The sequence below is a fragment of the Cheilinus undulatus genome, linkage group 22 (assembly GCF_018320785.1).
Source record: "Cheilinus undulatus linkage group 22, ASM1832078v1, whole genome shotgun sequence".
Lineage (NCBI taxonomy): Eukaryota > Metazoa > Chordata > Actinopteri > Labriformes > Labridae > Cheilinus > Cheilinus undulatus.
Window position 1 is genome coordinate 3,513,030 of NC_054886.1, and position 24,254 is coordinate 3,537,283.

The following is a 24,254-nucleotide window of genomic DNA, read 5'->3' on the forward strand; positions in this document are numbered from 1 at the left end:
GGGGCGCCACCATGAGCCCCGAATATTTGAAAAGAAGCCCCAAAGATCAACCAACAACCAGACTGGAAACTTCCCCGTCCTCTCTCTCTCCCCCTCCGACGCGCATGCTCAAACTCTCCGTGCTGACGGAGGACAGAGGGAAGATATCAGAGTTCAGACCCTGGCTGAGAATGATTAACAAGGCGTCTGGATTGTTACAATCATCATGTGAGTAAATAACAAAGAGCAGCGAAAGTTCAGTTACTGTTCCTGCTGAGGCAGCGTTTCTTCATCACGATCATTGGCGCTAACATTAAACTCACAGTTCTGTGATTATTTTCCTTTTTTCAGGCAGACAGCTGCAGGAGCTGGAGAGAGACAGAGGAAGAGGAGATCAGCAGACGATGATGAGAGGTAAACAGTGAAGGACTACACACTACTGATGATCAAAGTATCTGAAAACCAGTGGTTAAAGGAGGCATTCTGGATTTGGACTAGGTGTTAAAGTCATGATGTAAACGCATGGACCCTTTTCTCCTGCACAGATCATTTTACCTGTATGTTTATTGACAGCAGGTGTGTATCAGTTGTGCATGGACTGAATGTGTTTGGATGTAAATAAGGGATCAAGGGTCTATGAATTTACATCAAAGTAGAGGATGTTATCTGAAAATGTTGTCCCTCAAAACTCTCCATGTCTTTATATCATAGGACTGCAATATTACACCAGTAAACTGGGTATCCTGATTACTGCATGCTTAGATGGTGTGCAGTTGAGGAGAAAGAGATTTTTTCACTAATAAAACAAAAATAAAGAAGAGAATAAAAAGCTCTTCAGATGAGACAGCAGGCAGAGAAAGAGATGAAACACAACAACGTGATATGTGATAATGTTGTTGAATACTGACGATGACAATATGACTTGTGATAAATAAACAAATACTTAAGTGTACAATGTTGATGTATTTCTGCTTTGCTAACATAGACTCCAGACAGTGAGAAGCTTATACAGACACTGGGGAAAAAAAGATAAGCATTATTTTAATTCAAACAACATGGTTTTATTGAGAATATTCCACCTGGCTACAGCTGCTATATTGACAATGAACCAACTAAGTTTTTGATGACTTTAGCAGAACATCTGAATGCCCCCCTTAAAACATTTCCTGCTTCTCCAGACAAAAATGTCCCTTACCAGCTGGACTGTTGAAATAAATAAATAAAAATCTGAAAATAAGTTACATCATTTCAACTCACTTGACTTAACGTTAGTAGTTTTGCTTTTGCTAGTGCTAGATTTCTGGAAGTCTTCGTCTAACTCTTTGTGGTTGTGTTGAAGGTTGCTATGGAGATTAGTCGTGTTTCCTCTGGTAGCCTCAACAAGCTTTCAGCATGATTTGCACAGTACCTGTGTTTCTAACACGTCACCTCTCTTGTATCCAAAGTTTTTCCAAATAAGAGACTGCTGTTCTTTTTAGCCACAAGTTCCTCTTTGTCGCCCACATTTTCGTGCTTGTCTCTCTCCCCTCAGCCGTTTCCACGCCAACTACGCTTCGTCTCCGTGCGCTTTAGCGTCTCAGCTGCTAGCATACATAGGGCATAGAGGGTGGGCATATAGGGCAGTAGGGCTCCATCTGATTGGCCAAATACATTGTCCTGCAGAGGGTGAATGTGTGGCACAAGGAGTACAATTTATCACAGTTCAAGCACTCTATATGTATATGTTGATATCGCGATGGTGGTGAATTTTAGATGTATTGTGCAGCACTAATCCAGATTTAGTTTTTTTTTAGATTTGAATGGGAGAAATGTTTGTGTAGATATTTTTATATTAATATTCTGAATAACTTTCTAATGAATGTCTTGTCTTTTATCAGGTTGGTCAGAAGGATGAAGCAGAACAAGAGCTCGCCAAAATTATTTGAATTCATGATTTCTGCTTTGTGTACATAAAGGTGGGGCATATTTTTAAAAGACATCACAATGAACAAGGTCCTTTGAAAACCAATTTCCTGTCTTTATTGATTATAAGTTAACTAAGCATTGACTACATTTTTTTTGTTTTTCCCTGAAGTGAAAATGCTGCTTTGATTTATAGCAAATTCAGATTTGTTTATGGTAAAAAACTTAACTTGGATGAAACTGTTAATATAAAGTTATTCCAAAGTAAAAACTTAACTGGGATGAAACTGTTAATATTAAGTTATTCCAAAGTAAAAACTTAACTTGGATGAAACTGTTGATATTAAGTTATTCCAAAGTAAAATCTGAACTTGGATGAAACTGTTGATATTAAGTTATTCCAAAGTAAAAACTTAACTTGGATGAAACTGTTAATATTAAGTTATCCCAAAGTAAAATCTTAACTTGGATGAAACTGTTAATATAAAGTTATTCCAAAGTAAAAACTTAACTTGGATGAACCTGTTGATATTAAGTTATTCCAAAGTAAAATCTTAACTTGGATGAACCAGTTAATATTAAGTTATTCCAAAGTAAAAACTTAACTTGGATGAAAATGTTGATATTCAGTTATTCCAAAGTAAAAACTTAACTTGGAAGAAACTGTTGATATTCAGTTATTCCAAAGTAAAAACTTAACTTGGATGAAACTGTTGATATTCAGTTATTCCAAAGTAAAAACTTAACTTGGATGAAACTGTTGATATTCAGTTATTCCAAAGTAAAAACTTAACTTGGATGAAACTGTTAATATTCAGTTACTCCAAAGTAAAATCTTAACTTCGATGAAACTGTTGATATTAAGTTATTCCGAAGTAAAAACTTAACTTAGATGAAACTGTTGATATTCAGTTATTCCAAAGTAAAATCTTAACTTGGATGAAACTGTTGATATTCAGTTATTCCAAAGTAAAATCTTAACTTGGATGAACCTAATATTAAGTTATTCCAACCTTAATATTAAGTTATTCCAAAGTAAAAACTTAACTTGGATGAAACTGTTGATATTAAGTTATTCCAAAGTAAAATCTGAACTTGGATGAAACTGTTGATATTAAGTTATTCCAAAGTAAAAACTTAACTTGGATGAAACTGTTAATATAAAGTTATTCCAAAGTAAAAACTTAACTTGGATGAAACTGTTGATATTAAGTTATTCCAAAGTAAAATCTTAACTTGGATGAACCTGTTAATATTAAGTTATTCCAAAGTAGAAACTTGACTTGGATGAAACTGTTGATATTAAGTTATTCCAAAGTAAAAAATTAACTTGAATGAAACTGTTAATATAAAGTTATTCCAAAGTAAAAACTTAACTTGGATGAAACTGTTGATATTCAGTTATTCCAAAGTAAAAACTTAACTTGGATGAAACTGTTGATATTCAGTTATTCCAAAGTAAAAACTTAACTTGGATGAAACTGTTGATATTCAGTTATTCCAAAGTAAAAACTTAACTTGGATGAAACTGTTGATATTCAGTTATTCCAAAGTAAAAACTTAACTTGGATGAACCTGTTAATATTAAGTTATTCCAAAGTAAAAACTTAACTTGGATGAAACTGTTGATATTCAGTTATTCCAAAGTAAAAACTTAACTTAGATGAAACTGTTGATATTCAGTTATTCCAAAGTAAAAACTTAACTTGGATGAAACTGTTAATATTCAGTCATTCCAAAGTAAAAACTTAACTTGGATGAACCTAATATTAAGTTATTCCAACCTTAATATTAAGTTATTCCAAAGTAAAAACTTAACTTGGATGAAACTGTTGATATTAAGTTATTCCAAAGTAAAATCTTAACTTGGATGAACCTGTTAATATTAAGTTATTCCAAAGTAAAAACTTAACTTGGATGAAAATGTTAATATTAAGTTATTCCAAAGTAAAAACTTGACTTGGATGAAACTGTTGATATTCAGTTATTCCAAAGTAAAAACTTAACTTGGATGAACCTGTTAATATTAAGTTATTCCAAGGTAAAAACTTAACTTGGATGAAACTGTTAATATAAAGTTATTCCAAAGTAAAAACTTAACTTGGATGAAACTGTTGATATTAAGTTATTCCAAAGTAAAATCTTAACTTGGATGAACCTGTTAATATTAAGTTATTCCAAAGTAAAAACTTAACTTGGATGAAACTGTTAATATTAAGTTATTCCAAAGTAAAAACTTAACTTGGATGAAACTGTTAATATAAAGTTATTCCAAAGTAAAAACTTAACTTGGATGAAACTGTTGATATTAAGTTATTCCAAAGTAAAATCTTAACTTGGATGAACCTGTTAATATTAAGTTATTCCAAAGTAAAAACTTAACTTGGATGAAAATGTTAATATTAAGTTATTCCAAAGTAAAAACTTAACTTGGATGAAACTGTTGATATTCAGTTATTCCAAAGTAAAAACTTGACTTGGATGAAACTGTTGATATTCAGTTATTCCAAAGTAAAAACTTAACTTGGATGAACCTGTTAATATTAAGTTATTCCAAAGTAAAAACTTAACTTGGATGAACCTGTTGATATTAAGTTTTTCCAAAGTAAAATCTTAACTTAGATGAAACTGTTGATATTCAGTTATTCCAAAGTAAAAACTTAACTTGGATGAAACTGTTGATATTCAGTCATTCCAAAGTAAAATCTTAACTTGGATGAAACTGTTGATATTAAGTTACTCCAAAGTAAAAACTTAACTTGGATGAAACTGTTGATATTCAGTTATTCCAATGTAAAAATTTAAGTAGTAACAAAGTAAATATTTGTGCATGGTCTTCATAATAAGTAATCTTTTTAATTTGAGTGAATGTTTGACTAAATGAATATTTTTGATTTTTATTAAATCAAAATTTTAGCTTTCAACCAAATCATAAATATAATTTGAGATAAACTAATAAAATGAGGTGTAAAAAATTACATCCATGTTTTTAGATAGTCCAAAGAAACATTTTTTTTATCCTTTTGTTCCACATTTTACTTATTTTTTGTCACTTCAACCCTATTTTTGCCACTTTTTCTTCCCATTATTTCACCCAATTATTGCATTTTAAGCTTTTTTTGCCCCTTTTCTCCCATTTTTGCCCCTTTTTCCATTTTTTGCCACTTATAATCCATTTCTACAGCTTTAAGCCCACTTTAGCCACTCTTTTGCTACATTTTGCTCCTTTTAAGCTCTTTTTCACCAGTTTTAGCCCCTTTTATCCTGCTTTCTGCTATTTGCAACTTTTTAGCCCTTGTTAGCTATTATTTCTCACTTTTCACACATTCATGCTGCCTTTCGCCATTAAATGCCACTTTTTTCCCCATCGTTGCCCATTTTTTTACATTCTTGCAGCCTTTTTTTCTGCCTTTTTTCCTGCCTAGTCATTTTACTCATGTTTTGCTATGTTTTTGTCACTTTCTGACCATTTTTCCCTCCTGTATCTTTTTGTCACTTCTAAAACATTTTTTTGTTGCAATTTCCTGCTTTTTTGCCACATTTTCTGCTCATTTATGTCACTTTTCACCCAGTTTTTGCCATTTTATGCCTACTTTCCCCCTTTTCTCCCACGTTCAGCCCTTTTTGCCACTTTTCACCACTTACATTGCGGCTCTTGCAAAGGTATTTTTCAATCATTTGTCTCTTTGCTTGAGCAGGCTAACCATTAACAGCTCACTCAGAAGTATTCAGAGCCCCTTCACTTCTTCTTTTGTCTTATTTTGCAGCCTGATACCAGAACATAACAGAGCTATCTCACTGACAGTGACAGCTCTCCTCATACTGTACGGGGTAACCTTAGAAGAATGGGCTTCCTTACAGTCTATGAAGCTTGCATCAGTTATTTATATTTGATAGGATGGGCTTTATGACTTTAACTGCAGGGGCAGGATCATACACCCTCATGGTTCCAGGTCCAGTCTGAATAGAAACCACCATGTTTCCTTAAACATCACAAAGATCACATTTGTTGTTTTTTATATATCCTGGTTTTGGCTAAAATGCTAAATCAATATTGGTGTTTGGTTTCACAGACTGAGGCATGCTGGGTAAATGTTTGTGTTGGATCTAAAAGTGCTGAGTAATCTCTTTTAAGTGAGTCTTTGAAAAGAGCAGATATTATTATTTCATTATTTATGATAAAAACAAACTGAATATGTGTTCTGCAGCCGGTAAGGAAGTAATGAGCCATGGCACTTCTTCAAAAACTTCTGTAACCAAAGTTTTTAAGTCCTGCACTTTGATTGGTTGCAGTGTGTGCTAATCAGGGCACCGGAGGGCGGGATCAGAAACAGAAAGAGGAAGAGAGAAGAATCACTTCCTGTTTCTCCGAGCACAGCAGCTCAAAAGGAAAGAGAGAAACTCTGAGGAAGCCGACAGAAACGTCTGATGTTTTTCTCATGAGCCGGGCTGTCAGGATCACTGAAGGTGAGGAGGAAAATAAAATCACTTTGTGTTGTTCTCTTTTCCTGGTTTTAATTCTTTTCTTCTTAAGTCAGAGCAGCCGGGTGGAGCAGAGCAGCATGGAAAACCAGAGCGGTCAAAATGTGGCTCCAGTACCACCACAGACTGGTAAGATTAACCAGCTTTGACTTTACATGAACACAATCTGGTCCTCCACACGGCCAGAGAAACCGCCACAGGAGGGGTGAATTCTCTCAGCTCAGGTGTGAGTCATACCTGAAACACAACCGACGTGTCTAAACAAGTGTGTTGAAATGAGTCAAACCAGCATGAGCCGGTCCGTCTGCAGAGTTTCAAAGTCTTAGCCCATGTTTTCACCACAGCGGTGTTTAGGGTGTCTGAAAACAGGAGGTCTTGAAAATGCTACTATTTCTGTAGTCATGTAAACAGGCCACACAGAGCTCCTCCAAAACAGGCGTGTTCCCTTTATGTACATAAATAGATCCATGAGTTCCAAACCACACACTGGTCACTGCTCACAAACATATGGCTGTTACGCTTGAGAGGAATCCACTAGATTTCTCCACTCATGATGACAGTAATGGCTTTGAATTCCTTAGATATAAGCATGCAGCAAATGCTCATTACAACCTAAGAGACTTGACTCGTGAACAAAACCCAGATACCTGAACTCCTTCACCTGAGGAAGAGACACAGCTAGGAGGAGCAATCCACCGCTGGGTTTTAACACTGAAATATCTGGTTCATCTACATCTGGAGTGTGATCTAAGAGTCAAAGTGTTTTACCAATGCGAGCTGTTGATCATTCCTAACTACTTTGTCTGGTCTCGATCAGCTGACTCTCAGAGGGAAGCAGGAAGTGGCACATACACCACCCAGGACGGAAGCATCATCATCACTCCTCAGATTAGTGGAGCTAATGTTAGAGATGTTCATCTCACTGCTACTGTCCTCCAACACCATAATGTTTCCTCTTATTAATCCACTAACTACCTGACTATTTGATCAACACATCCATAACTCAACAGATGTTGTATTTCTCTGTTTCAGGCCAGTCTGCTCCGACCCAGACAGCCAAAGGTCCTCCCAAAGATAAAGGTAGAGGTCATATTTAACTTTTCAGGGGGGTTTCAGGTCAGGATTTTACAGCTTTTTTAACCCTTAAGAGCTCATTTAAAATCCTAACGTATTTGTCCCTAAGGACAAAGAATGTCAGCTTCACAAAAACGGTATTAATATTTTTCCACTTTAAACAAGTCAATCTTTTAGAACTACTTCAGCCTGGAATAAACATACATACATTTACAGGAATATCAATTTTATTTTGGGGATTTTAACCCTTTAAAGACCAGTATGTTTACACAGCTCCACTGATTGTAATCGAATAAAGTCACAAAAACTCGAATATACAAACACACACACACACACACTTTTTACTAGGGATGTCCCGATAAGCATTTTTGGCCTCCTGTTTAAAACATAAAATCACATTTCTGCTCAGAATGGTGTAACAGCTCTGTTTCACTTTAATTATCTGTCAAAAAATAAATGTACGTATTCACTTAGTGCAGTGTTTAGTATTCAACAATCAAAACTCACTTAAAGTGGTCAGCTGAATGACCTGAGCAGTCAACAAAGTGAACTCTAATAACCTCAGATTCACTTGGAGGTGGTGTTACAGAGTCAGTAGTCACAATAACATATGAATTCAGTAAATGAATTTTAAATATTATAATTCTGCTTAGAAGTTAACCTGACTCTATTAGGCACAACAAATGAATGAATTCAGAACATCCAAACTCTTCTTTAAAGTGGTGTAAGCAGTTTAACTTGAATAGGATCCAAAACATATGAACCATACAGATTCAAAACAACAATCTTTATTAAACTGTAGCAGCTTAATCAGAGACATGAACCAAAACATTAACAGTGGAATAAAACCCAAATATCAAATACAAGCACTCTTATTTCAGTGACATTTCTAAAGTGCAACTAGAGCTGCTACATCACTTTTCCCCCCTCATCTTTATTTCTTTACCCTCTGTTACTTTAAAATGAAACTGGCGTGCATGTAACACTGCACGCTTTAACTCAGAGGTGGAGGACTCAGTGAAGTGAAGCTAGTGAAGCTAACGGCAGTGAAGTTGCTTTTCTCTCTCTAGCATGCTGTCACGTACTTTGTTGTACAGCTCCGGTAACGCAGTGTCAGTAATGTTGAGACGGCAGGGCATGGCTTGGGTCTAAAAGCTCAAGAAGACGATAAAAACCCAAATTCTCCACCACGGAGATGGGCTGGTTGTCCAGCGCGATGAATTTGACCACCTTTTCTGTTATCTTTTTGCCTTATCGCTCTCTCGAGGGTATTTGTCTGTCCTCTGAAAGTCCAGAGTGTATCTTTGGTGAAGCTGCCTGTTGCTGTAGTGAAGTCACCGTATTCTGCTGCATGTTTACTTCAGAGACGACAGATCAAATTTGTAGAGTTGAACGCAGCTCTGCTGCTACCACCTCGTGAAACAGTGTTACAGATGCTGCAACGGGCTGTTGGACTGTTTTTGCCCTCACGTTTTAAGTATTTCCAGACTGCTGACTCAGCACAGGAAAGCTAATGCTGCTACTACTGTTTGTTGTTACTGGTGCATTAACGGCCTGTCGTAAATTGTGCTCCATTTACGGCAGTGGAGGCAAATGATCAGCTGGGCTGATCAGATCAAATTGCCGATTGCCGATCAGTTAAAAATGCTTAGTATCGCCCTGATCTGATACATGTGATCGGGATCAGGACATCCCTGCTTTTTTACACACACACCATGATCCAACATCAGTAGAAACACACATTTATCAACCCAGTAGCATGGCACCTTTGCAGAAAACAGTAAAAGTGGGAAATTTTACAGCATGCTTTGAAAAAGGGATAAAGTAGCGCCATCTGGTGGACAAATATAAATATTTAAAGTTTCTACTCCAAAATAGAACTGAACTTAAAGGAATTCATTATTTCATGTTAAGATCAATGTGGGATCAAAAATGTCCTTTTCAATGGTTCTCAATGGGGCATTTTTGGTCCTTGGGAATTAATGTGTCGGTTTTTGTGTAGCTTAGCCATTTAGGCTAATTTAAGGAGCTGACCATAATTCTAAAATGCTTTAAAAAATAATTTCTCTGGCAAATTTGAGCTGTATTCATTCAACACAGCTAAAATGGTTTGGAAATAAGAAACTGAATAGCACAAAATGTCCCAAGGATCTCTTAAACCCTGGTGTAGATTGTGTGATTTTTGTCCTATTTCAGCCACGAGATAGAGAAAGAGAGAGGATAGGATTTGAAAGGAAACACTTCACCCTCAATGTGAAGTTTTTAAAGGTAACTGCAGAGTTCCGTCACAGTCCGTCCCGACTTCACTGCAGAGTGTAGTGATAAAAAGTAATAATATATAAAAATTATCAGTAAAACTCGAAGAAGAATAGCGCATTACCACTTATGCGGATTGGTTATTTAATAACCAATAAAATATTGTAATTATTAATTAATTAAAACCTTTAATTAATTAACAAAGTTATTAATTATGAATCAATCTCATGTCTTAAGTAATGAGTCCTCGTGACAGTGACTCCACTTTCCAACTTAATAATGATTTCTGGACAACGACTAACGTTCTGAAGATTTATTATTAACCCTTGTGCCCTCGTCTGGCATTTTTGGCCATTTTTTGCAACTTTTTGTTTTTAACTTGTGATCATTTTGTCAGTTTTACAGCCTATAGTATGAATTTTTACAGGAACTTTTCTTTCTAGTTAAACTTTTGAAACCCAACATGTTCTACTCTTACATGTCATTCATACTCTCTCAATGAATTTTGTACCCTATTTACACCTTCGTGGCCAAAAATGTGTATTTACAAAACACTGCCATTAAACCACCATACATCAATATTATTTTCTCATTTCTTTTTTATAAATCTCTTTTACAACTACAGACCTGCTTAAAACTACCAAACCTTCCATTATTTTCAAGATTTTAACCCTTTAATTTTTTTTTTTTCCAAAAAACACAAAAAGTGGATTATTTTCCATAAAATTAATAGTAGAAAGATGGGGCTTTGGTGCTGATATGAGTTTTGGATGGGTCAAAGATTAGCAACAAAATTGATTTGATTGCATTTGTATTTTTTATGTAGTGCCAGAAACACCCTTTTTACACCTTTGAGGCAAAAATGCCCCCATTAACTTCCATTAAAACCACGATTTTTAATCTCACTGTCATTGCAGTATATATATATATATATTGCAGTCAGCACTTCAAAGTGAGGAATTTGACATTTTTACCGTATTCCACCGGATTCAACCATTTACCCATTGTAGGACCATGCCTGAAATTCTTGGATTTTTGTCAGTTATATTATGGAGAGTTTTTTGGTGTGAGTCTGGCTGTGTGTGTGTGTGGGTGCGTGCATGCCAGGGTGTGTGTGAGTGTGTAAAAACATGGCCTCCTGCCTTTGCTGTACTCAAAACAAAAACAGTTGTTGGGGAGTATATGCACCTGGCTGCTTCCCTAATGGTAAAGGGAGATGAGACATGGGATGGAGACCAGACCTGCTCCTTCTAAGCTGTCCACTCACTGTAAGAATGAGCTGGATCCTTAGGCCTTGTTCACACAGAGACGAAAATGATTTCAGTTTCGTTTTACAAAGGTTTTCCATAAACACGGGATTGTTTCAGGAGATGTCCACATAAGCACGGGAAATGACTGAAAACTGTGAAATATAGACAAAGCCTGTAAGTGGCATTGAAATGTTTCCATGGAAATGCACAAGAATGAGAGAAGAAGTTTCTGAAGCATACGAATAAGACTTAGTTGGAGGGGAAAGTTGCACGTCTCATCAATGTAGACAATCAGTGGAGTGCCAAGCCCAAGCTCAAAAGTCGTTTTAAAAGTTTCAAAAATGGCAGCACATCTCAAAATCCAAGTTAGGGAGGACAAAGCAATAACATTTTACTATTTTTTTTTGGCTCACATCACAAACAAACGCTTATGCATTTCCGCACAAGGCCGTCAAATGCTCTGATGCTCGAGATGTGTGGCCCTTTGTGAAACTTCATGCGTATAAAGCTTTTGCGCTGTACACAGACACATGAACAAGAACATCTGGTGCATGCTGTTGTTGGTGGTGGTAAAGGAGCATCTGATTTTGCTGTAAAAGCCATAATAAGCTCTGTAGCTTCTGCAGCATGAACACAACCCTGTAACCCGCCATTGTTGTTTTGAGCTTGGGCTTGGCACTCCACTGATTGTCTACATTGATGAGAAGTGCAACTTTCCCCTCCAACTAAGTCTTTATTCGCATGCTTCAGAAACTTCTTCTATCATTTTTGTGCATTTCTGTGGCAACGTTCAACGCCACTTACAGGCTTGGTCTATATTTCACAGCGTTTTCAGTCATTTTCCGTGCTTATGAGGACATCTCCTGAAATAATCCTGTGTTTATGGAAAACCTCTTTAAAATGAAACCAAAAAGCTTTTTCATCTCTGTGTGGACAAACTCTGGAAACAAGAAGAAGATTCTAAGACAAAGAAGTGAACACAGAATAGGCAGAAACAGAACTGAGGTGAAGTGAGGTTCTGATATCAGTTTAAATGAGAGGGAGGAGTCTCTTCTTTAAGTCCTCCTAGGGATCAACCAACTCTTCATCAGTTTGGTGATTTGATCAGAGCATGTATGAATAACATAATGGTTATAATATTCTAGGATAATAAAACCATGAATAAAACTGCCACAACAAACATGAGAAACATAGCTAGTTGGTTATACACAGCTAAGTGTGAACACAACGTGAATCTTTCTGTAGAAGTATGTGTGACCGATGCTGGACCACAAGGGGTCAGCGTGGATCCATGGGAGACTTTCAGTCTGGAGTTCTCAGCTATGGAAAAAACACCTAGATTTAACTCTAAAATTAATTCCTCCAGAAAACTGGGTCCTAGTAAAATAAGAAAAACATTGTTGTGTTACTTGTGAGCAGACTCAGAAGAATATAAACATTTCCTGTTGAAAAACATGATGTTTACAGAAGTTATGGTACTTTGTAACTCATACAAGGTTCAGTCTGACAGACAATTATTTACGGTCCTCGTCTGGTTTGTTGTTTTCCCAGAGAGAGGACTTCCAGGAGGATCGGAGTCCCTGATTTATGGTACACAGTGCAGCAAGCTGAAGTTTTTACAGCTTTTAGTTGGACAAAGGCTTACGCTGACAGGCTTCACAATATGGTCAACCAATAGGAATATTTCCGATTTCAAGGTGTTTATCTCCCAGGAAAACTGGAATTCCTCAGGAGTGTGAGGTCCAGCGCCGTTATGTCTGAGAAACTCTTTAGGCAGGAAGAGTTCATCAATAAAGATAGACCTGGTGGAAACCCCCACCCCCCGTAGCTGTAGGTTTCAAGACAGGTTTGAAGGGCAGTAGCAGATTTTAGGCTATGATTCCACTCTAAGTGTGAGCACACAACTCAGACACAATGGTCATACGTTGTAAGCGATTCAGACGCACAGTATGAGCTAGAGCTGGGCAATTAATGGAAAAATAATCAAAACCAACATTTATAGCCTCTAACCGACATAAACCTGTCTTGGCAAGTATTTCAATTTTTCCTCTTTTCTTGGAAAAATTTGACTTTTACAAAACCTTATCATTTCAGCTGATGTGTGTTTTGATTTCAAATGTTTTAACAAATAACCATAAATTGTTTATCTTTGCATGTTCCTCTCAGTTGTTTGTTTTAAGATTCTACAAATACTTACAAAAGAAACTGAGTCGGAGGTTGGGGTTGGAATAATCGTTCATTATTCATGATTTTGATTTTTGCCATAATCACCCAGCCCTAGTAGGAGTTGACATTCTGCTACGACTGTGGTATGGTCGGCTTGGTATCACAGTGTATACCTGGCTTAAGGGTTAACCAAGCACTTGTAAAGTAAAACACTAATGCAGCTCCCTATGATTTATTTTTCTTTCAGATTACATCCAAAAATGCCAATCTTCCCTGAAGTCTTTCCTCAAAGAGAAAACAGAGAATTTGTTTCAGGGCCCAGCGGATGTTGGATCATCAACTCCTTTAGACAAGATCTATACGGAGCTCTACATCACCAAAGGAGGCAGTGGGGAGGTCAACACTGAACATGAAGTGACTGAATTAGAGTGCAGAAGGTGTCAGAGTGAGGAGACAAAAATTAACCTCAATGACATTTTCAAACCTTTATCGAATGAAGACAACCCACCTCGGAGAGTTCTGACCAAGGGAATAGCTGGGATCGGAAAAACAGTCTCTGTTCTGAAGTTCACTCGGGACTGGGCGAGAGGGGACACCAACCAAACCTTTGAGTTTTTATTTCCAATCACATTTAGAGAGCTGAACTTAATCAAAGATAAGAGATTGAGTCTCATGGAGTTGATCACCTACTATTTTATAGAAGTGAAGGATTTGGAGGCCTCAGATTACGATAATTTAAGGGTGTTGTTCATCTTTGACGGCCTGGATGAAAGCAAATTGGATTTCAAGGAAAACAAGGTGTTCCGCAGCGTCACGGAGCCTAACACAGTGGACGTCCTGCTAACCAACTTAATCACTGGGAAACTAATGTGCAATGCCTCGGTCTGGATCACAAGTCGGCCAGCAGCATCCATGAAGATTCCCCTCAGGTACATCGACGTGGTGACCGAGGTCCGCGGCTTTAATGACGAGCAGAAAGAGGAGTACTTTCAGAGGAAAGTGACCGACAAGGTTATGGCTCAGAAGATCTTCCAGCATCTCCAGTCCAAGCCCCTGAGAAGTCTCTTCATCATGTGCCACATCCCCGTCTTCTCTTGGATTTCTGCCACGGTTCTCCAGAACCTTCTGACAGAAAGTCACGAAGGTGAGCTTCCCAAGACAGTGACTGAGATGTACACACACTTCCTGATAGTCCTGATGAAGATGGCACAAGAGAAGGACTACCAGGACAGAGAACCAGACAGAGTGCTGATTATGAAACTAGGAAATCTGGCTTTTAGGCAGCTGAAGAACGGCAACGTGATCTTTGATGAAGATGCCCTAAGAGACTGTGAGATTGACCTGATCGAAGCCGCCGTTCATTCAGGACTTTGTACGCAGATCATCAAAAAAGAGCGTGGCCTTCACAAACATGAGATGTATTGTTTTATACATTTGAGCGTTCAGGAATTTCTTGCAGCCCTGTACGTCTTAGAGACCTTCATCGATCGTGGAAAAAACCTACTTCCCAGTCAGACAGGCATGAAAATGCCAGGAAAACTTCAGTCAATCATCTTCCTCCACAGGGATGCTGTAGATATGGCTTTGGCCAGCGACTATGGACAGTGGGACTTGTTCCTGCGCTTCCTGCTGGGTTTATCCCAGGATGAAAACCAGAGGCTCATTCAGAAAGTATTTGGATTCAAGGCAGGATGTCTGCTGAGCAACAAGGAGGTGATTAGCTACATTCACAAGAAGATTAAGAAGCAGACTTATACCGAACATAATATCAATCTGTTCCACTGTCTGAGCGAGCTGGGGGACCATTCTCTGGTAGATCAAGTCCTGAAGTACCAGAGCTCAGGTCATGTTAGTAAGATCCTACCTGCACACTGGTCAGCCTTGGCCTATAACCTGCTCATTTCCAATGAAGACCTGGATCTCTTTGACTTGAGGAAGTTGTGTAAATCAGAAGACGCTCTGGAGAGGCTGCTGCCTGTGGTCAAAGTCTCAAAGACGGCTTTGTAAGTATTAAACCTTCTAAAACAAAACTGCTACAAAGGTGGTTTTATGCAGGGACCTGGGTCCAGATCCAAGAACACTTGAACTCAAAGTCCTGTTCATTAGGGGCGCACTCACACTAGGCCATCTGTACAGTGCCTGGGCCCGTTTCAGCCTAATGTCTGGTATGTTTGGCCAGTGTGAGTGCAATTGTTCCGCTTCGCGGCCCCGGCACGGAAGGACGAGGTGGGCCTTGGCACGGCACGGATGCAAATGAAGGAGCAAAGCATGGGAATGTGACGTAACATGAAGTAACAACAGAGGAACCCACTTCAGAGCACAGAGAGCACAGCAGGCAGCAGCTGCATGCTAGAGACAGCAGGATTTTTTCTAGAAAGATAGAGAACTTATTGAATTTCAACAAGTTACAAGGTCTTTATAAGAGCTGCAGAACTGAATTTCACACAGCTCCACTACGATCTCGTTCTAATGGATTCCAGTCCAGTCCACATTCCTGACCAGTTTCTAGCAAAGTCAAGCGTTAACCACTGTCAGAGGATTTTTAGTTAGTGAAATAAAACTTATGCCAAGTGTGTGCTGGGGTTAGTCTCATGGCTGATTTAACCTCTCTTATTATAAAATTATAATGCCAAACTATCATCCACTGAATTAATTTACCTATGATTCTATTTCATGTTATCAGGAAGTGAAACTGTGATCTTCATCGCTGATGTTTGGATGGAGCATCATTTATTAATCCTGAGGCGTTTTTCACCTCCAGCTCTCATCAGATGGTTAAAATTGCTCTCATCACTGTTAAAAAAATCTTTTATCTGAACATTTAATCCTGCTCTAGACACAGACTGCCTGTGACATGAGAGCTTGGTTGGTGCAGCACTGAAAGGCATCCAAACACAGAGAAAGGGCTCAGTTCATGGCGTGTAAAAGAATTCCAGAGGGATTCGGATAGTATAAGGACACGCAGAACAGCGGCTGTAGGGGCTCATACGAGTTAAAAAGTCCAGGTTTCATTCAGCAGAAGTGCTTGGAACTCTGATCAGGCTCCAGAATACATGCTGTGAGTGATAAGAATCCTTTATGAACTGCCTTCTCTCTCTCCTCTCTGGGCTCTGTATAGTTAACGTAGCTTCTGATCCCAGGTCAGGTGAAATAACCCCGGTGTCAGATCAGATATCATATGAATCTGTTGCTATTTTACAGCCTATAAAACAACACTTATGCATACTGAGTCATCAACGCATATAAATTCATCAGCGGTGGATGCTTGGTATGATGACGTCAGTGCGTGACGTATCCGTGTTCAGGCCTGGATGTGTTGAGCAGTGTGAGTGCAGGCCAAAGGGGGGACAGGGGAGGTGGTCAAATGGGCTTCAGCCCGGTTGGAATGCGGCACAGTACGGATGGCCTAGTGTGAGTGCGCTGCAAATTAGTGTGAACACTGGCGTACCAAACTAAAATCTGCTTGAAAGGGTGATCCAGGCTAACCTTGCAAAGCAGATGGATTCACCCATTTCACTCACTGGTGAATCCATCTTGCAAAGCTCCCATCTGAACCGTTTGGGCCCAGTTAGAAAGTGACAGGACCAATCAGCGACGAGGGGCAGTACTTTCGGGCACGGCGGAGTCATGACGTAAGCAAAGAGCAATGAGAGGCTGGTGCAGTTATGGTGTAAACATTAGTGTGGATGCTGCTAAAGCGCCAGTTTTATCAGAACTTGATGACATTTCTTCGTTAAAAGAAGAACAAAGAACAGCAGTGAGTTGTTTTCTTTTCAAAAAACACAAAGTTGTGTACTGACATGTCTGTAGTCACCATGGTTTACGTTATGCAGTTCTCTATGGAGTTCACTCCTCGGTAGCGGCTACGTCACGTGTTTAGTTGCTCTGATTGGCCCGTAAAGATGTGACGGACAGAACGTTCATCCAATCATCCCCCAAGTTTTTTTTCAGCGGCTCTTCCCTTTCCCAAATGCTTAGTATTGAAGGTTTACCAGATGGATGTGTGAAACACATCCATCTGGTGTGTCAGGTTACTGTTTTTATACCCTATCATATATTATGATACCCTAAGGTGCCAGGAGCCTAGGTTGGGAACCACTGATGGAGTATCAGGCTGTTCACACTGCTAGTGTTCTTGAGAATGGAACCACGTTCCTAATTTGAAAACAGACAGTACTTGGGGTAGGGATGTTCTCTAACTGTATTTTAACTGAACACTGTTTTGTTCTGCTGTTTTCTACCTAGGCTGACTGACTGTGGGCTCACTGACAGAGGCTGTAGCTACATGTCATCTGTTCTCAGCTCTAAGTCGTCTGGTCTGGAGATATTGGACCTGAGCATAAATGATCTTGGTGACTCTGGAATGAGACAGCTTTCTGACGGCCTGAAGAGTCCCAACTGCAAACTCCAGAGGCTCATGTAAAGAGAGAACACTAGGACTTCCACTTTTAGGGCTCTACAGGACGCTCAGACCAAGAGTCACTGTTTTCTATGGAGCACTGATCATGTACAGACATCCAGATTACATCCAATGAGTTTAAGGTCTCAATCTCTAGTTTAACGTCTTTGAGAACACAGCATGATGTTACTTTAGTACATTATAGTAATTTAGAGTCAAATGGTCGATAAAGCTGGGGAGGATTTAGAGCAGAGCTGCCTGAGATTAGTCATGCAAAGTCTATAAGAAACACAGGAATAAGCAGCTTTTCTTAGATACACATTGTCTAAAACTTTTGTCCATAAAAAAAAAAAAAAAAAGAATCCTAATTATCTGTTTACTTTGGATCTATCCTAAATTGACCCTGACTGATCCAGTCACTCTCTGCCTGAGAAGAAGTGCATCAGCTTCAAGGTTTGAAAGACGGATCAGCCTGATGACAGACACAGAATCTGGACCCTCCATCAGCTTTGTACGGTTAGCTAGAATTAATATTGGAGCTGAACTGGAATGTAGGCGGCTCCAAGTCCTTCTGCCAAAAATGCACAGTCAGCACCGCAGCAGAAGCTAGTGCTAAACCAGCAACACGCACAAAGTCACTGTAGGTAGTCAGATCTACCTGAGTTCTCCTTTGGTCTCTATGGTTGCATCATTTCACAGCATAAATCTGTGGTTGCAGGCGGAGGTTTGGTGAATATGCATGTATCTCATTCAGACTTATTCATCCCTCTTCTCCTAATCTACACCGTATTTCCTACAGGTTTGAGTTTTGTTCTTCTTCTTTTGTCCAGTTTAAATGAATGTAACATCACCATGGAGGGATGTCGGTCTCTGGCTGAAGCTTTGACTTCAAACCCCTCACATATCAGAGAGCTGGATCTCAGCAGGAATAAATTCCAGGACGAAGGACTGCAGCCACTTCTAGGAATTCTTGACAGATGCTTTTTGGAAACTCTGAGGTAACTTTCAAACAGCTGTTTATCATTTCTAGAGCTTTCTAAGAAACAGTCCAAATGTTCCTGAGGGAGGTGAATGTGGGAAAAATCTTTGGGTCATTAAATCCAGCAGGTACATCCTTTAGAGCACTGGTTCTCAAGCTTTTCAGCCCGCGACCCCCAGAAGGTGCCAGAGACCGGGGACCCCCACTGTACCTGAAGGTGTTTGAACAGCCAGGAACATTCTAGAATAGTCATGTGGAGACAAGGCTGCCCATAAGGGGGGATAAAGGGGGAGGTTTCTGGGGTGCTCCACATTGGGCCCAGTTGTTTCGAACCACGCCGCAGCGTGATTCCTCCCCCTCCCCCTTCCCCCCGCTGGCTTGCTTTCACGCTAGCAACATCCATCCATGCCCTGGCCCACTTGCGTATTTACTCAGTCTAAAACAGCAGATGGCCGTATACACGTAGCTGGTTTACAACCCCGCCAAGCAGGAGAGAGAAGAAGAAGCTACCATGGCATCCACTGGGCTCATGACCTGTCCTGAGCAAAGATTGTTTTTGTTTTGAGCTGGCAAAAAGTCCATCCTGCAGCCATGGATGATATAAAATCACTTTTTAAGATGCCAGCAACGTCGCTCTTCATATCTGCACATCTACTACAGCTCAGAGGATTAAATGGGCTCGCGCTGCACAGATATAGCAGTTTTTGAGGTGACAGGAGACTTTTATTGCCTTTGCACCTCCTCTCACTGACTCCAGCTTGTGTCCATCTGTAAGGTGAGTCACAACAGACCATTTATTGACTGGATTCTGATGATTTCTGCCCTTTATTGAGGAAAAAATGTGAACAAACTGCTGGCTGTTGAAAGAAGTTTAGTTTTTACAATGTCATCAAGCTGATGCGGCGCTCTGTCCTGTATCCGAGCGCGGCTGCATTCACATCTCATCTGAACCATGCCAGAGTCCACTTGAATCAGCCTGAGACCACCTCCCCAAGTGGGCCTGGACCCAGTGCCCGGCTGCAGTTCGTTTGCATTCACACTACCCAAATGAACTGGACTTTGGGCTAAAGTGCACTTGGATCCGGGATTGGAACCCTAATGTGAAAGCACCCTGGGACTCAGCCAAACTGGGGGCCCATGGAGGTCAACAAAACCATAACCACTTTTATCAAGGGAACAAACATCTTTATTTATTCATTTAGCCTTCTTTAGATGAGAAAAATTTTGTTAAAAAAAAATTTAAATAGGCTTAAAATTGCTAAAATGAAATAATGATGGCAAATAATGGTGGAAAAGGTGGTGGAATTGGATTTTTAAAGAACATAATTGGGTTAAAAGTGGCAAAAAATAGATAAACGGCACTAAATAACCCAGAACGGGTTAAAGTGGCAAAAAAGGGCACAAAAAAGCAGTAAAAGGGGATTTAAAGGTGGTGGAAATGGCTTTAAAGTGCAAAAAAATTGTTGGAAATATGGTGGAAACAAATGAAAAATTGATATAAACTGGGAAAATTGGGTTAACTGTGGTTAAATTTGGCATAGAAGGGGTGTAAAAAGGGGTTGATAGAGGAGGTAGTTGGTCAACAGAGGCAACAAAAGCTAGGAAGTGGCAAAAATTGATTTAGAAGTGGCAACAAAGGCAGAAAAAAGTGATGGAAAGGGTTAAAAATAGAAAAAAGTGGGTTTTCAGTGACAAAAATGTGCTGTATGTGCAAAATTAGTGTTAAAAAGAGATGAAAATGGGTTAAAACTTGGTATAATTGGTGTAAAGTGGCAACAGTGTTATCTTAAAAATATTCTTAGTTTTTTAAGGCATCTGCTGACCCCCTATCAGTGTCTCATGACCCCCAAGGGGGTCCTGACCCCAAGGTTGAGAGCTGCTGCTTTAGAGAGAACTTAGTTAGTCCACACCTTTGGTGACCAGCCAGAGAACCAGCTAGACCTGGGACCACAGCCCTGAACTTAATCTCTGCCAAGACCCGAGTCCCTGAAGGCCATGGGGTCACCCTGTGAATCCAAACCAACACCTGACCAGTAAAATTCTGGATATCAAAGTGTTCTGGTTTCCATTTCTACTCCACGTTAGATCGTCCACTCATGTTTCAGTGAGCTTTGATTGTATGGAGGTAACTGGATTGGTCACATGGTTGAATGAAGAGGGATGTGAAGCATCAGCCAGAGCAAATGAAGCATGGGCCTCAGGGTTGTAGTTTTTTGCCATAGTCAGGGGTCCAATGGTTCAGAGTTAGAGATCTGAACATAAAGAGCCCTGTCCTTAGTGTTTCTTTGGCAGGTTTGGTAGCAGGTTGGGTGAAGTCAAACATCACTGCCTCTGTATTTAAGCATTAATGACTAAATCTGTTTTCCTGACAGGCTGGCTGGTTGTCGGTTTTCAGAAGTCGGCTGTGCTGCACTCGCTTCCTCTCTGAGATCAAATCCCACCCACCTCAAAGTCCTGGATCTGGACAGGAATCAGCTCAAAGACAACGGGTTCCACAGCCTTTCTGAGTTTTTGACTGACTCGCTTTGTGGACTGGAGAGCCTGAGGTGAGTCCTAGGCTGTGTGTTCATGACCGTTTTCTTTTGTACTGGCAGCACTCAGGACCTCAGGTCCAGACCACTTATTGTTGCTGACCAATGAGTCTCTGATGATCTGATCCACTGTTCAATCTGTTTAAATGTCTTCCAGTTTGAAAGCCTGCATGCTTACAGAACTCAGCTGCTCTTATCTGGGCCAAATCTGCTGCCCAGCGCTCAAGGAGCAGGACCTGAGCTTCAACCAGCTGGGGGAGGTGGGGGTGAAGCATCTTTGTGAATGGCTGGGTAAACCTCAGTGCTGTCTGGAGATCCTGAGGTGAGGAGCTTCTAAATGTTTCTCAGTCAGTCCACTTACAGCAACAATATGTAACAACTCAGTACCGTGTTCCTCGGCGCCCATCAGAGGTCTACAGGTGTAACTACACTGTCCCAAACACATATAGGGCTGCCCCCTCCCATCAAAAACATGCAGATACCCAGCATCAGACATGCAGCTGACTGGTTCACAAAGTTCTCACCAGCTTCATCCGTCACAATCTGTTTCTTCAGCTTTTGTATCAAACAGCTCTGAGACGGGATAACTGGCTTCTTTATAGCAGAAGGCTGGTGTGTGGACTGTAAAGATGTTCAAACTGCTCATGACAGGATCACGGCCTACTGCCAAAGATACACAGGGATGCTCTGTGGCAATGAAAAGACTCTGTACTCCCTGTTGGAAGTTCCTGTACAGCTAGGTCCACCTGAAACTACTTAGGAAAGTGGAAAAGTTACACATTGTTGCTTTAAAGTTCCTCCTTTTGTCCCTGACAGGCTCACATAGATGGTAGTAAAAATATCTTAGAGCAATATTTAGAAACAGACCGCTATTCCACTTTAAATATGGCACTCAAAGTGCTTTTATTCAGTCTCCACAAACGTGTTTTCATGAATTTGGGAATCTGATGGATTATATCAAATGAAAGATGTGCAGGAAACTCCTAGTGAGCTGACTTAAAGGACCTGAGAGGTGATTACCAGGTGAAAAAGCCTCCTGAAGTCTTGTTTTCAGCTTGTATTTTTTGTCTCTCAGGTTGTCTGGGCTGTCAGATGGAAGCTGTAAGGATCTGGCTCTGGCTCTGACTCTGAAGAAGACTCCACACCTCAGAGAGCTGCACCTGAAGAAGACTAAAAAAGGGGGGCCTGGTCTGGAGCATTTGTTTAACCTAGAGAAGGATGGTCAAAACAGACTGCAGACTCTGACAGTCACAGACTGATCAGATAATCAGCCACAAGAACCAGGACCAAGAGACTCCGTTTACAAAGACCCACTACCTACTACTATAGAGCTGTTTGGATTTTTTCTGGCTTTTCTAAAGGAGGCGGGGGGTTATGGATCTGCTACACTGCTACAGTTTCTCTGTAAGCCTTCATCCATTACACACAGAACAACAGTCTTCTCCTCTGTGTTTGCTCTGACGCCACCTTGTGGCAAAAGTCATGCAGCACATCTTTCTCTTCACAGGTTAACAACAGCTGCAGAAATAATAATCCAGTTTAGAAAAATACATCAACATTGGCAGTAAAGAGGCTAACATAGTCAGCAGAGTACAGAAAAACGATGTAGGGAGGGGCTACATGTGATCCTAGGGCCGGGCAGTCTGGTTTAAAAATTAAATCTGACTTTAAAATGAAAAATAAACTATTCAAACAGGTTTACTTTCATTTTATCAATAGGATGTGTCAAAAGTAAAGAGAATTTTCCTCCACAGTGATACTCAACATGTGGCTCTTTTATGTCTTCATTTTAAATACTATTCCCTCACTAACCTTAAAAAAAGGGAAACTTTTTTGCCACTTTTCACCCATTTAAGCTACTTTTTGATTTAATAACCCTTTTCCTGTTTTTTGGCCTATTTGAGCCACTTCTTTTTGCTATGTTTCCATTTTTGCTATGTTTCACAATTTTTAGCCACTTTTTGTCCATGTAAGCCACCTTTTGCTATGAAATACCAATTGTTTCGTCTTTAGTGCCCTATTTTTGCAACTTCTTTTTACAACTTTTATCCCATTTTTGCCATTTTCCAGAATTTTTACCCATTTAAGCTACCTTTTGCCCTTAAATACCACTTGTTTCCCTTTTTTTTGCCCAGTTTTGCCACTCTTGGCTGCTTTTTGCCCATTTTAATCACTCTTCTTACATTTTTTTGCCATGTTTTTGCCGCTTTTGGACCATTTTTATACCACCTTTAACTTGCTTTGTTGTCACTTCTTACCCTTTTTTGCCACTTTCTTAGCCTTTTTCCATGTTTTCTTCCCATTTTTGCCCCTCTTCACCCATTTTTGCTGCTTTTTGACCATTTTTGCCACCTTAAACTTATTTTTATTGCTACTTCAAGCTGTTTTTGCCACTTTTCACCACTTAGATTGTGGCTCTTGCAAAGGTATTTTTCAATAATTTGTCTCTTTGGTTGAGTAACCCTGGGTTAAAGTGTAAGCTTTAAAGAGAGTGCACTGTGGAGGGTTATTTACATGAACACTCAGGTTCTGAGTGTTCATGTAAATAAACAGACTGAAATGAATGTTGATGTCTCTCCATGATCATTGCAAGAAAACGAGCATCAGGAGATTATTTCTGTATTTGTGTCTGATTGCTTTTCATCTCTGCCACAGGTTCAGTGTCAGAGGAAAAAACATTTCATTTTAATACCTGAGAACACTGGTTACACATGAGCAGCATGTAAGTAAGATCGCATTCACACCACAGCTGTTTGGTCCACTTTAAATGAACCCGGGTCTGTTTCCCAGGGGGGTCCAGTTCATTTGGAGTGGTGTGACAGCTCACATGAACTCGGGGGTCTCGGTCCGCCTCCAAACAAATCCTGCACAGTAAATTTACCTGAGTAAATTTTACTCAAATTGAGTAAAATTTTACTCTGAAAAATATAACATTTGGTCCCAGTCTATTTGGAGTAAAATTCACTCTGCTTGCAGAGTAATGTTTTCAGAGTTGTTTTTACTCTAACAAGTGTTTTTATTTAACTCTAAATGATGATTTTGTACTCCACAATGAACAAAATCAAAACAACTCTATTGCAATTGTACTCACTACAGAGTAATTCTGACCATAGTTTATTCATTATAGAGCTGTTTTTTTCTCAATGAACTCTTAGAAATTAAGATTAGCAGTATTTCATTGTTTATTTACACTTTTTCTTAAAAGGTCTATTTGTGGATTTTTATCGCAAATTACA

At 39.6% G+C, this 24,254-nt stretch overlaps 1 protein-coding gene across 1 annotated transcript; it reads left to right on the top strand.

Moving 5' to 3' along the window:
- LOC121504946 (NACHT, LRR and PYD domains-containing protein 3-like) lies at window positions 1-22,824 on the top strand. Its single transcript, XM_041780067.1, has 10 exons — window positions 1-393; window positions 1,857-1,934; window positions 6,175-6,492; window positions 7,396-7,443; window positions 13,357-15,112; window positions 17,355-17,528; window positions 18,339-18,506; window positions 20,860-21,033; window positions 21,176-21,340; window positions 22,094-22,824. The coding sequence occupies exons 3-10, from the start codon at window positions 6,321-6,323 to the stop codon at window positions 22,275-22,277; spliced, it is 2,841 nt and encodes a 946-aa protein (XP_041636001.1). The 5' UTR covers window positions 1-393; window positions 1,857-1,934; window positions 6,175-6,320; the 3' UTR covers window positions 22,278-22,824.
- Window positions 22,825-24,254: the final 1,430 nt, after the last annotated feature.